The sequence below is a fragment of the Acomys minous genome (genome assembly GCF_964271855.1).
Source record: "Acomys minous genome assembly, chromosome: 4".
Taxonomy (NCBI): Eukaryota; Metazoa; Chordata; class Mammalia; order Rodentia; family Muridae; genus Acomys; species Acomys minous.
In genome coordinates this window covers 113,248,600-113,263,296 of record NC_140486.1, presented here as the reverse complement: position 1 = coordinate 113,263,296, position 14,697 = coordinate 113,248,600, and the positions used below count along the sequence as shown (strand labels likewise).

Genomic DNA, 14,697 nt, shown 5'->3' with positions numbered 1-14,697 from the left:
AGTCCCGCCCCCATCCCCAAACTGTGAAGAACACGCTGCCCATTACCCGACTGCAAAAACCCACAAATGTTCCATTATTTATAGCAACACCCACTAACTCTGGTGCTATAACACCTTCCAGTTCGTTCTCTTTCTTTCAAAGAACACTTGCAGCAGTGCTCAGGACGGCTTGCAGAAGCCAGGGGCAGAGGAACAGGTAACTGATGCAAAGGCTAAAGACAGGGGGGCTGTGGCTTCAGTCCAGGACCCCTTGGTTCTGAGTTTGCCAAGGGAGAAAGAATGGAGATGAAGTTCTGAGTGCTCGGTGTGAGAAGGAGGTCAAGGCATGACTTCAGAGTGAGCTGTCAATGTTATCTGACCCCCTCAAAGGAGGACGGGGACGGGGGGGGGGGGGGGAGTGCGTGTGTGCGAGAGAGAGAGAGAGAGAGAGAGAGAGAGAGAGAGAGAGAGAGAGACAGAGACAGAGAGAGACAGAGAGAGAGACAGAGAGACAGAGAGAGAGAGACAGAGAGAGAGACAGAGAGACAGAGAGAGAGACAGACAGACAGACACACACACACACCAGCAGTGAACTGCCAATGCTGCAAAAAGGCTGGCCATAATGACAAAGGTGACCATGATCCAATGCATCCCGAGTCACAAGTCACTAGATGTGTCTAACAAGGTCAAAGTCGACTTTCAAGAATCAATGCTGAGTGGGGTCCACATGTGTAGCTAAGAGACAGATTTGTCCAACATCTCAATTCTGTGAGCCTGGAGTACTTGGCAAATTCCAGGTTCAGTAAGACTGCCTGGCTCAAAATCAAAAATCAAAACTCAAAAAACAAAAGAAGGTGAGTGATATTTAGCCTCCAAGTGGACTTGCATCCATGTGCACCCCAACCCATGTGCATTCCTGCCCACATAAATTAGTAAGTGCATGTGTGTACACACAACCTTCTCCCTACCCATCCAGAGATAAACGGCACCCTTTCAGGGAGGAGCGAATAACATGAGGGTTAGAGAGTCAAACATAAACCAGGCTGCTGGTAAGCCTAAGAAGCTCTAGGGTCAGGAGGCTGTCAAAATCCCAGTGTCCCCCTCGGTCAGGGGCTGGCTAGGAGCTTACCTTTGACGTCATTAAAGCTTGTCTCTGAGAAGCCCTCACTCAGGTCAATCAGCGTCCCCTCTGACTTGCACCGGGGGAGGCAATTAGAGTTGGCCGCCCGGATGCGCTGGGCCGCCATGGTTGAACCTCTTGGGTCGGTGAGGCACTAAGGTCTCATGTCTCCTCCCCCAGTTCCAGCAGGGACCGCAGCTGCTGTCTCATACAGTCACACTGCACGACAGGGTCAACTTGGCCGTGTGCTTCTTCCTGAAGGGAGAGAAGAAACCGTTCTCTGAACAAGTGAAGCCCGGCTTCGGGGGTAATCTTACTGGAAGAGGGAATCCTCTTTCTTCCAGGCCAGTCCATCGAAGAGTGGCCCCATTCATTGCCCTGGCCTGGGAGCAGAAGCGGCGCGCTGCCCACACTCTGTGCGCCCAGTGGGCATGCAGAGATACTCTTCCTGGGGCACAATGGGGGGTCTGTGAAATGTGTCCCAGCACCTGGATGACCATTCAGTACAGTCAAAGGGGATGCCTGGGACTGTGCAATAAATACACTGCCACTTCCAGGACTTGGGAAGAAAACAGCCTCTGTCCATCCAGAGTGGCGGGTCCTGTTGGAGAAGCAGCCGTGGGAGGTTGGCACAGGCAACAGTGAGCCAATGGCACCATTTGCTCTTGAGGCTCTGCCCCAGTGGCTCAGAGGGTGGGCTAGGCTGTTCCCTGCCTGTACATATCCATCGGACCTAAAACAGCACATCATAAACCCAGTCCTTGGGGAATTAGGTATTCGGTGTGTAGCTAATACATGTGAAATTGGACACACTGTTGAACTGCTAATTCTTAGGCTGGTGGACGACATTACGATGAGCAAGGTTTACTCTTAGTGGGATAAGGCAGGCAGGGCTTAAGCACCTGTGGTGGGGTGTTTCATTAGCTTGGAGAAGAGTCTAGGCTAGGATGGATGGATGGACAGTAAATAGTGACAACAAAGAGCTGGCTTCGATGTGTGAATTTTGCACCTCCTTTACCAGAAACCAATAAATACTGCCGCAGCTGGCCACTGTCATCCCCAATCAAACTGTACTCTTTCTTACAACATGACCTGAGTACCTTATGGCTCAATACTCCATGGCTGGAAATGGGGCCTCTGACGCATGTGTGAGGGCCTCATGCCGCACTCTGTGATAAAGAGCTCACACCAGGCCCGGGCTCCGCACCCCCAGCTCAAAGGCCCCAAGTAATGAATGAGAAGCTTCCACACCCACCTCCTAGTGATGAGAAGAGCCACCTGTATACAACCTGAATCCTGTTCAGCCCAAGTATTTGTGCCTATCATCCAGGGTTAAAACCACATTAACTAGACTTGATTTTTTTTTAAAGGAATACACACAATGGAATGATACAGAACATGTACCAATGTCTCCATGAACTCCAGTTACCACCACCAACCGTAAAAAGCCAGTCCTGGCTCCCATGACCAGTGGGCAGAGATCCAAGAAAAGGCTTCCGACTTCTCATCCACCTTAAGACGAGGATCACTGCTTGCAAGTGCTCTAATGCCAAAGACTCAGTGGCAGAGGAAATGGAGACCCAAGAGTGGGAGGGGGAATGGCACTTCAGGAGTGGGTCAGAGCTCAAAGGTAACCTTGAACTCACAATGAGGGGGGAGTTTGGGGGCCACAATATCAAGTGGCCCCTGAGACTCTAAGGAGAGGCAACAGACTGTGCAGCCAATATGGAAGGGAAGGTGAGGTCAGGAAATGCCTCCTGGCTGTAACAGCTGATGACAGGCACGCAGATGCTGTCCTGCAGATGCTGGTACAGCCCAGAGCTGCTCTGAGGACCCCAAATGAAAAGGGGGCATGCTTTGGCTTTGGCTCTTAATCTGCTGTAGATACGTAAGTATTTATTACCTGTGTCTGCTTTCCTCTTGGTGGCTAATACATCCTTCCAAGAGAAATGAATTGGGCACCTTTGCCATCCTTCCTCCCTCAAGGAAGTGGGGGGTTTTTTTTATGGACCATCCCACTCCCAGCAACAAGAACTGATTTGTAGAGGGTTATAGAAGTAGAGTCCAAATGGCACAAAATGGGGCATTAGTGCTGAGCTCCAAGGCAGCCCCCTGGCTTTAGAAAGCTTTGGATAGAATCTTTCCCAGGTTTGCATGTAAACGATGGATCACAGGAGATGGAGTTCAGTGTAGCCCCGCTCAAAGGCACCTGAGCCTGGTACTGGACCAGGGGTGGGTCCTGGAGGGCTTGGCCAAGAACGGCGGGCAAAGTGAGCGGGGAGCAGGGCTGGATGGGTCGGCTCATCTTTCCCTGAGGGTTTTTGGAAGCCACCGTAGGTGTGGCGGTTTGAATGAGAAATGTCTCTCATGGGCTCCAGAATTTGAAGACTTGGTCCCCAGCCAGTGGCCCTGTTTGGGGAGTTTTAGGTGGTGCAGCTTCGCGGGAGGGAGTAGGTCACCAAGGGCGGTATGTGAGATTAAAAGGTTCATGCTACGTCCAGTTGACTCTTTTTGTGCTTGTGGCTATCAGCTTCTTGCGCCTCCCACTGTCATGCCATGCTGTCATGTCCCCACTGTCATGCCATGCTGTCATGTCCCCACTGTCATGTCATGCTGTCATGTCCCCACTGTCATGTCATGCTGTCATGCCTCCCCACCAGGATGAACTCTTGCTTTTGGTTGTGGTGTTTTATCACAGCCACAGAAAAGTAACTTACACTCCTGGCTGGGAACTCTCATGTGACGTAGTTGAAAAAAATGCTGTTTCCTTTGAGAATGGTTACTTCAGGTCTAGGAAAACTGCTGGCCAGGTGCAGGGGCAGAGGACAACACTGAAGGTTCAGCTGGTTAGCTTTATCTCCCTCAAAGTCGTGAACAGAAGGCCAAGTCACACAGAGGTACCTGGGAGATTTCTGAGCAGGCAGCTTTCTCAGAGCAGGCCAGGGGTGGACACCAGTCCCTTGAATTGGCAAGGCTGTGCAGTATCCGCACAATCACCACCAAGGACTCAGAGGTCAGTGATCAATACAGAAAAGTGACCCAGGACTCTCTCGTGACCGTGAGACCTGGGATCCGATCCAGGCCTCCAGAGTGGACACAGTGTTGTAATGATGATGAAATACAGTTATTTCTTATGGAGGGGACATGGGCAAGGGAGCAAACCAGCAAGATATAGAAAAAAGACACCTTCAAGGAACAGATAAGTCACCACCTATGTATCCTCCATCCGATGGAGAAGCCAAGCTCTGAAGTGTGACCACCAGCACCTGACATGCCTTGTGTTCACACTGGCACCAATGCGCTCACTCAAACATGACCCCCATTTCCATGAGTAGAGGGCTTTTATCTGAGGGAGGGTTTTAAAAAAAACAAGAATGACAGTTTTTTCCTTTCTCTCCTCTAGAGACAACCGTCCTTGAATTGGATCCTGGTACTGTCACTACCACACTGAGTGCAAACAGGGACGTTACCCACCCGATCCTTTGGAGACATTTTCTTACAGCGAAGAAAGAGAGCAGTTAGTCCCCCTGGGCCTGCTTGGGGACGGGGAAGGGGCTCCTCCCTCCTCAAGGTGCAGTCCAGGCAGGTGGAAAGTGAAGCCCCTTTCTACCTGCTTCATCACTGAGCCAGGCACACAGAAGCCACGGCAGCTACCAGCACCCAGAGTTGCCCAGAAGATGAATTCTCGCTCCCATCACCACCCTGGTAATGTATTTATTTCACTCTACCTGGGCCTTGCTGTCCCAGCCTGACTGCCCAACTGTGCTGACAAGGCATGGACACCAACCCTCAGTCTTTCACTCACCTCGTACAAGAAATTAATCCCAGGAGGCCTTGTGACAGCCCAGAGGCTGGCAAGAGGGTCAGGTGACCCTGCAGCCAAGGAGACATCACTTAGAAGCTATGCTCTCTGCTGCCTGGCTGGCCACTTCCTCCTCAGCCTCAAAGCCAGTGCTGTGGGCTTCCCGATTCTTCCACTATCTGTCCTTGTGGGCGCCTCACTTTCTCCAAGGACATACCACCTGGTTCCCTCAGACCTCTGGGGATTATTTCCTGTCTCTAAGGAAGCAAGCTTCTCAGGCAGACATGCTGCGCCCTCATGGCTTTGTTTCACCTTCATCTCCAGCTCTCTGGCTGCCTCCCTTCACTGCACACCCACCCTGACGGCATCTGGACCTGCCATTTCTCAGGCCTGCCTGGCAGCTGCCCTTGCAGGTTTCATTCAATGCCCCAAATGAGAACCATGTTGGCTTACCCAGGCTTCCAAGAAGCCAGGCTTCTCTTCTGCACCCCCCTCACTCTTGGCTCCATCCTCTTCCCTGGGGCTCTGCAAATTCTAGGTGATTCATGGGCACCAGCTCTCATCAGACCAATTCAGTCAACCAATGTCCCCGGGGCTCTCATCTCCAGTTATTACTACGTTCCTGAACTGTTTATTGCATTCTGGGCCTTTCAAGGCTCGAGTGCACATGGCCAGGCTCCCATTTGCCGCCAACCTATCTTGGATACAGGACCACACTGGTCTCTAGGGTTTCCTGGGTCTAAATCCAAAGCTGCCTTCGCACCTTCCTGAGCTTTTACTTGACACTGGTGGCTCCATTTAACCAGCCAACCAGCTGGAGGACAGCCAGAGGACCCTGTTATACCCCTCAGTTACACACACACACACACACACACACACACACACACACACACACACACACACACACCCTCTACTGGCAGAGAGTAACCCCCACCTGACCCTTCTCTGTACTGGCACACCACCTCAGCTCAATTACAGTAATTGGCTCCTTCCCCTCCAGGCTGCCTGCATCCTGTAGTCCACACCTCAATCAGCAGTCAGAGGCTGCCAGGCCTCTCCACCCACCCTTCTGTGCTCTCAGGAGTGCGTATACCATCTCCAAACTGTGCACTCCAGACCCACCCTGCTGTCTCTTGGGTCAGTTTCCTATAGGGCTTGCCCTCCTCCCACCTGCCTCCACAGTCTTGCCAAAGTTCATTTCCTATAACAAGACTCCACTACATTATGTTTTGGAGGCCTGGAAAGTTGTCCCCAGGTATTCACTGGACTGTATCCCCCATCCATCCATCCATCCATCCATCCATCCATCCATCCACACTCATTGATCCACAGCAAGAGGAACATCGTCACCCCACACTCTTCCTGTACTTTTCTCATCACCACTAAAGTCCTACCCTTCCTGAACAAGATGCCCATGGAACACGAGCTTAACTCAGTCTCTTTCTGGTCCTGCTGTGCTACACAGGCTCAAAGATTGGCTGTTAGGAATTCCTACTACACCAGTCAGAGGTATTTTGTAGGCATCTCGAATGATCCTGATAGAGCCAAGATGCTGGTATAATAACCTGATGACACACAGCATGTTCAACATGGGAAACCCACCCTTTTGACATTTTACACCCCCTAAATACTGACAGACTTCCTGGGTGGATACCTCAGAAATACCCAGGCAGCCAGGCTGAGCAAAAGAAGACACCCACATTTCTACAAAAGATGCCCCGCCTCCTTGTCTCAGGCTTCAGCCATCCTTCTCCAGGGCAGGCTGACCCTCGAGGTCAGTCTCAGGACAGTGAGAGGGGCAGGCTCCACTCCCAATGCTGCAGATGGTGTCTGGCTATGGAGGCATCCCTCTGCGGGTCCAGGAGCTTGCTCCTAACTCCCGACTTTTCCTTTTCTGTGTGTCAAGGCTGACTTGTTTAAAGACAAGACCCCCAGGAGCTAGGAGGTTGGCAAGCACTTTCTCTACACAGACAGAACCGCTGACAGATCCTGCTGGCAGCCTCAAGCACTCCGTGCCCTCCCTGAGGCCGCCAGCTTGCTTCTCTGCACCTCCCAGTCACAGGATTTGCATGTGGTGGCCTTTCTGCCAACACCCTGGCTCCAGGAACAATGAAGCAACCCAATCCGGAGAAGGCACCAAGATGGGGTGTGTCTTGGGTTCGCAGGACTGTGTGCGCCTTGGGCAGAAACCGAGTCGGAGAGGGCGAGCCAAAGCCGGAGGAGACCAGGACATGAATGCTACAGGCACTCCCTTCCCCACTGCGTTTGGATTAAAATGACTCACACTTTGACCATGTCCCCTGGAGGGGGAGACCTGGTGGCACTCAGAGGAAGGACAGCAGGTTACCAAGAAGAGACTTGATACCCTATGAACATATACAGGGGGAGGTAATCCCCCTCAGGAACAGTCATAGGGGAGGGGAATAAGGGGAAAATGGGAGGGAGGGAAGAATGGGAGGATACAAGGGATGGGATAACCATTGAGATGTAACAAGAATAAATTAATAAAGTAAAAAAAAAAGATGACTCACCTTTTATATCTACCTGAAGTCTGTGGAGTGCTGGGGGCTGATTTCCACAGATTTCTTCCAGTAAACAACAACAAAAGTATGAGTTTTTTTCCGTCCTTATGATTCCCAGTATTTGCCCCCTGTCTGACTCCCCAAGAAAACAGTTGTACTAGAAGGTGGCCTGGTTTCCTGGGAGTCCTGAGACTACAAGACTACCATGGCCTTAGTGCAGCACCTGATCTCACAAGGATGGCTAAGCCATGGAGATTGTGCCTCCAAGCCTAGCCTAGGCTGGCATAAGCATTAGCCCAAGTAGAGACAGCACAGCTCTAAGGCAGGGCTTCCTAGGAAAAGCAGATGAGAGGGAACACGCTCAGATGCCTCCTCCTGAGGGGGTCAACTCTGCCCATGGGGGGGGGGACCCCTGCCCACAGCTTAATGGACAGGCTTCTGTTCCCACCTGCCGCCTTGTAGATAAAGCAAAGTGTTGCCCTGTTGCTTCCGAAGGCGATCTGAGGACTTGACACCTGCGCTGGCGCCTGTGTGTAGTGTTTCAGAACATGAGTCAGTGTAGGAGGCAGCAGTGGTTTATAGCTGCGGGAAGCCCGTGCTCCACCACAGAGGGAGTGGAGGGGGAGGGCAGGACAAAAGCTCAAGGCAGGCAAGCCCAACAGACTCTGTCGCATGCTGTTAAGGGGCGCCCTTCTCATGCCCACCTCAACCATGGCACAATGTCACCACAGGAGACACAGCTAAGAACCAGCTTCTAGATGCAAGGGTCCTAAGACTCAGAGAAGAGCTGAGGCTCCACGTGCCTCGGGGCAAGGTGGTAATTTGCCCACATTCAAGGACTGTCCCTGAAATGCTGCAGGAGCCACCAGATACTTGGAAGGGGAGCTCATGGGCCAGTGACAGCTGGGAAGCCTTGCTCCCTCTAGGCCAGTAACAAAATACATAAGATTGAGTTGGGAGAGCACAGGATTGTGGTGGGGATCAAGACTGCTTTCTGGTCACACTGTCCGTGCCATGCTGCTGGAAACCTCTGAGAGTCTAGAGGCCAGCCAATGAGAGTATGGCAATGCCTGTCTCCTAGGACCTCGGAACCAGTCATCACAACCAAGTCTGTGGTCTGTACTGCTGAGCAGGGCAGGAGACGGAGCCAGCGTGTGGTAGAGCTGACAACAGATGGGGTATGAGGAAGATCTTGTGACTGGCCCAGACTGCACACACTTCCAAGCTCTGATCTCCATTCAGTGACCAGGAAGAAAAGGCATAATTATCTCTGAAGTGTGGTCAGAGCAGAGAGAGCGAGAGGGGGTGGGAAGGGGGGGCAGGAGGGAGGGAGAGGAGGAGAATTCCATTCATCTAACTTGAGTCCAGACTCCATCTGACACACCACTCAAGACTGAACGCCAGCAAGATGTATGGTTTCCAACACTAGTCACTGATTTCAATATTGGAAAACAAACAAAAAACTAACCAACCAACAACCAACCAACCACAACAACAACAACAACAACAAGAAAAATCCATAGCTAGATGTGGGGACACACGCTTGTAATCTAGGAACTGAGGCAAGATTTCAAGTTCAAGGATGATCTGAGCTACATAGTTAAGACCTTGTCTCATAACACAAAGCTCAGACATCCCACCACATACGCCTAACTTAACAGCGTTCTTTAAAAAGATCAGCACGCTTGATCTAGAGCAGTGGCCCAGCTGTTAAGAGCACTGGCTGCTTTTGCAGAGGACCTGCGTTCGGCTCCTAGCATCTGAGTTAGATGGCCTACAAGCTCCTGTAGCACCAGTCTCAGCCTGGAACACCTTCTGTAGGCTATGTAGGCAACCATACATGTGTAGCAGTCACTCACAGACCACACATACACTTTCTAAGTATCCACGTAGGACTGAAAGAATCTCTCCTCGTACCTGCTGATCACAGGATTCTTAAGGCGGTCTTAGGTTACTCTGGGAAGCTCAGGGATGGCCAGTCTGCCCGCCTCACGAGTGAAGGAGCCCAGGCTCGGCCATATTGGAAGGAGTGTCTCTGAGGCTAAGGGGGATGCAGCTACCTTGCGCAGTCCTCAAAAGCCCCACACATCCTCAAAGGCGATCCACATGTGCCACGTTTGAGACTCAGGTTCAAGGCAGACATTTATTGCCAGGGGCACAAAGCAGATGTCACCACAACCCAAGCCGCTGCACGGTGGCCCGCTACAATCCTTGCAAAAAGCCAGGGGAGAGGGGAGAGCTGTGCTCACCAAATGGAGCATGAGTAAAAACCAACATGCGCCACACTGCCCGGTGCCTGACCGCATGCACAGGTGAGGTGAGGTGAGGACAGGATGCCCAAAGGGCTCTCTCCTCTGCCTCGGTTATTACCAGATAACTGTCTGCCTCCCAGCCAGAAGGCCTGCAGCCAAGATGGAAGGGCACAGTTTCAGTGTCACCTAGCACCTTTACTAAGCAGCTCACATCCAGCTAGGTCTATGTGGAATATTCCTGTACTCACAGTTCCAGGGAGGCAGAGGCAGGAGGATTACCTCAAGTGCAGGGGTCAGCCTGGGATACACAGTAAGACCCTGCCTCAGAAAGAAAGAAAAAGAAGGACCATTTAGCATAGTGAGCAAATGGTAAGATTCCTGGGATGAAGGCGTCTTTCTTTCCTGGAGACCTATGAACCACTGACCAGTATCCAGAGCAATGAACCAATCAGAGGCTTACTGGGGGAAATGGAGGACGGAGCTCATCCCTCTACCCATCCTGTAGCTCCTCATGTCTATCTGTCCTTAGGAAGTTAAGGATGGAGACAGACTGTACATGATGCCATGGAAACGGAATCCCCTTAGCACCCACATGGGATAGAGGGTAGCACATCTCTTTAAAGGCACCTTTAACTTGCAGTTCCTTAGGAAAGCTCAAAGAACAGAAAATCCAGACAATGTACATCAGTATGTTTAACGGTAAGATCTCAATCCACTTCATTGTCAGAGGTGCACATTTGACATAAAAGGAAAAGGTTGACCTTTGGTGGTGAGGGACTTTTTCCTTTCACAATGTTAAATTTCCCTGTTTTCTTATTAGTTCTGTTTTGTTTGTTTTTGCTTTTTGAGACAGGGTTTCTCTGGGTAGCCTTGGTTGTCCTAGACTCACTTTGTCGACTAGGCTGGCCTTGAACTCACAGTGATTCACCTGCCTCTGCCTCCCTGAGTGCTGGATTGTTTTCTTTTCGATCATGTGAAGATGCACTCTATAGCAGGTCTCATTCCCAGCCTTGGCTGCTGCAGGTCCGCTGTGACGTGACGCGGCCACTTTCTCAGTACAGAGGCCCTGTCTCCCACCCCGAGGACTCTCTCACTGAGCCCTTTACTCAGCCAGTTGCAGTATCTTTCCTACCCCGCTGCTTGAGCTTATCAGGCAGCTGGCTTGAAGTCTGAATTATGCACACAGATCAATCTTCCCTGTCTGGCTTTCCCTGGATGCACAGCGTGCCATCTCTTAATGAAAAACTTGATGAGCAGTCCCATCTACTACTTCCTGTTACTTAAAAAATTGGTTCGTGTGCTGACAGTAATGCACAAAGAATTTATTTTGTTTCTCGGTGAGGAATGTCACAAAATTAATTAGCGAAGAACTGAGTAATTACTCCTACATGGCATTCCTGAACAACATGTCCCTTCCTGACTAATTCAATGTCACCATCACACACTTTAATGCATACAGACATGAGGGTCTGCACCGGGCCATTCTGTGTCAGTAGCCTGCCAATTCTGTGGTAATGCCCTCTTATGCAATTGTGATAACACTTCCATTGGCCACGCTCCTGAAAATTACTGTTAGTTCTTTTTTTTTAAACATATTTTTTCCTTCAATGAACTTTAGAATAATTTAATGAGATGTTTCTTCATCACTTAATCCCCTCAAAAAGAGTAACCCTACTTGGATTTTCTTGACACTACATTGATGGGGACTGTATCTTTATACTATTTCTTCTTTTTGTCTAAAAGTATGACCAGTATCCATTTATTTAATTTTCTGTAAAGGGACATAGAGTCCATTGAACTTTGGGGACCAAATATTGTTACAAAGATTCAATTCTGTTCTTTTTGGTCCAAAAAGAATCACAAACAATACAAAGCAAATGTCTGCAACTATGTACCAATAAAGTATTATTAATAAAACTTAAATGGCAGGCCATAGTTTGCTCTCTCCCGAAGTCAAGCTAAAGAGCACTGGCAGATCAGAGCCTGGTGCTCACCAGACATCAGTCCTCAGGTGGGTGTGTTAGAAATATAAAAGAATCCGAAATCAAGGCCAGCCTAGAATATATAAAACCCATCATTAGCGAGTAAATAGACAACTCACTTCCTGTCCAGAAAGCATCTCAGAAACATTTTAAACTGGGGTTCAATGCAGTTGCCACTGTGAGTATCTTTTTTTTTCTCTTGTATTTTCACAACGGCCCCCAGCATTTGTGCATCGGGTCTCCCGCTTATCAGATATTTATATTAGGATTCATAACAGTAGCAACATTATATTTTATGAAGTAGCATGAAGAATAATTTTATGCTTGGGGGTCACCACGACCTGAGGAGCTGTATTACAGGGCGGCAGCGGCGGTAGGAAGGCTGAGAAGCACTGCTTCCGGGAACCTGATGAGCAGCGGCAACGTGTGCAGACGTGGGCTTGGTGGCCTGGCCCGCCAGTCTGCCCTGCATGGCCACCCTTCCTTCACTTCCTCATCCACGCAAATCACCCGCTTCCCTGGCACACTGATTTGCCCTGACTTCCTTTCCTGTAGTCTAGTCAATAACTGATATAAACTATTTCGTTTGAATCTGGGCATGGTGCCTCATGAACGTAATCCTAGCACTTGGGCGGTTAAGGCAGGATGGGTTTAACAGCAGTGGTCTGCACGGTGAGCTCTAGTCACTCTGGTCTATAGTGAAGACCCTGTCTCAAAATGCAAACCAGCCAAACAAGATATCTGCATGTTCGACATTTCGAAACTGCAATTTTAATTGGCCATTCTTTCTTTTTTTAAAAATTCTTTTCTTGGGGCTGGAGAAATGACTTAAGAGTTGAAGCGCGCTTACTAATCTTCCAGAGGACCTGGGTTTGGGTGGGGTGTGGTTCCCAGAACCCATATGGCCGTTCACAATCACCTGTGACTCCAGTTTCAAGGAATATGTGGCCTTCTCTGGTCTCCATGGACACTGCACACACATGAGGCACATACACTCACACAGGCTCAGGCTTACATATTAAAACAACAGCAAAACCGAAAGCTTTGAAATGCTTCTCTTAGGCCAGTGAGATGTCCCAGTGGACAACCTGAGACTGATCCTGGGGTTCATATGGCCAAGGGCCAAACAGACTCCTGCAACTTGTCCTCTGACCCCACGTGAGTAATGTGTTGGTGAGCAGGAGCGGGGGTGGGGGCAGGGCTGTCCTCTTTAAAGCAATACATTTTTATAACCAGTGCAGCCCCATTTCCCTAAGGAGAGTGAACCCAGACTGGGGACTCAGACTGCTCACCTGGAACTCAGTATTTAAGGATGTGATTCCTGGGACATTCTTCCTGAAGAGATGACAGCACAGCATTAGGACAGGCACTGTGGTATAGTAAGATCTGCCCCTCCTGCCAAGAGCCCCATGCCACATGCTCTGACAATTCCCTTCTCTCCCTATCTCGGGCCTCAGATACAACCCTGGACAGGCTGGAGCCTCCACCTGATCTTGTTTCTGTTGGTCCCTGATCCTGACAAAGTACTGGCTTCTAGTGGGGCTCACAGCAGCGACCTCTCACCTGCTCTCTCTGCCAATCCACCCCTCCAACCCCGCCCCGCGCGGGGCTTTGAATGAACTCTTGCCTCAATAAAGGAGACCACTTGCCCTTCTCCCACCCACTCCCCCCTCCCCCCAACCTCCATCCTGTCACAATACCCACGCTCTCCTAGTGCAGTTTAAGATACTTCTGCCCAGGGACTGATGCAGTTCTCTCTGGCAGGCAAGCTCTTCCTCACAGAACTCATTTCACTGTCCATCTAGAAGATCCCTCAACCGCTCACCAGTGCAGCTGTCATCGCTCTGCTTGGTGTTTTCTTTCTAGCTCCTGTCTTTGCTTCTATCACCTTCTTCGAGTCTAGCCTGTCTCCCAGCTCCCACGGAGTGCCTGGAGCAAACGCAGCTCCTGATGCTGCTGCCTCCCCGCACAGCGTTGGAAATTGCGTAGTCACAAGAAAACAAGCTAAAAGTGAGGGCGCATAGCGCTGAACTGACAACGTGCAGTCCTGTGACTTCCTTATTTTAGTGGCGAACAAGCTGTGTCCTCCCAGGTTCTTCCACATGAACACAGCACCCCACCCCCAACCCCAGGACTCCAGAGCCTCCTTGGCCTCGCCTGGAGGTGCTCTGTGGTGGAAATTTAAAAGGTGCCTGAGCCACTCCCATTAAAAGCACGGCTCACAAACCTCAATAGTGTTTCCTTGCCAAAACCAGGAGAGGTCGGAGGAGGAAATTCCTGTCTAGTGACAGTTCAGGGCTGGCAACAGGTTCTGGAAGTGTACCCACCAGCCCAGAGGAGGAACCTGGGAGGGTACAGCGTGTTCTCCACTAAGATAGGGAGGACTGAATGTTATCATTTCTGCACTCGCGCCTTTACCCCTAGAACCACGCCTAGCTCAGGGTAGAACACGCACCATCATCTTTTATCTACTCCTATCCCTGCCCCGAGGGTTTGGTACCAAAAGCATCTAGACAGCTTGATGCAGCTGGCCTCAGGCTCAAGATCCCCAAGCTCTCCCCTGTGACCAGTGTAGATGTGAGGCATCTTACAAGAATTCAGAGGTGAAGTATCTTAATATTCTGACATGGTCTGTATTTCCTTCTTGTGCGTGACACGGAAAGAAACGTCATTTATCCAAAGGAAAACAGAGAAGACTTACAGAACTGGGCTCGAGCTAATTCAACTACCTGTCACTTTCTCTGTGTCCCCTGAATCTTCTATGCCCTTGCGCAAGAGGTCATGTGTGCCCCTCCCTGGAATCACATGGGCGTCTTGTGGTCATGCTGATGGAGGGGCTGACGACAGGTCAGGCTTGACCCCACTCTGTCCGCAGCACTCCTGGAAACTTGGGTCAGAGCAAGCTGCTCCCACTCCTAGCACAAAACCTATTTCACCCTCATGGAGTGACCCAGCCCTCTAAAACACGAAGAGATGCACACAGCATATCTTATTTCCAAGTCTAGAGACATGTCAGGGCTTGTGCATTCCTCTTCACCCC

At 50.4% G+C, this 14,697-nt stretch overlaps 1 protein-coding gene across 3 annotated transcripts in view; it reads right to left on the bottom strand.

Moving 5' to 3' along the window:
• SH3BP4 (SH3 domain binding protein 4) overlaps positions 1-14,697 on the bottom strand; it is a 76,499-nt gene that overhangs the window by 13,642 nt on the left and 48,160 nt on the right. For all 3 annotated transcript variants that reach the window (XM_084779880.1, XM_084779882.1, XM_084779881.1), the window contains one exon: positions 1,109-1,354. In XM_084779880.1, coding sequence (XP_084636006.1) covers positions 1,109-1,226 — 118 coding nt within the window. In that variant the 5' untranslated portion in view covers positions 1,227-1,354. The remainder of the gene's footprint in view (positions 1-1,108; positions 1,355-14,697) is intronic.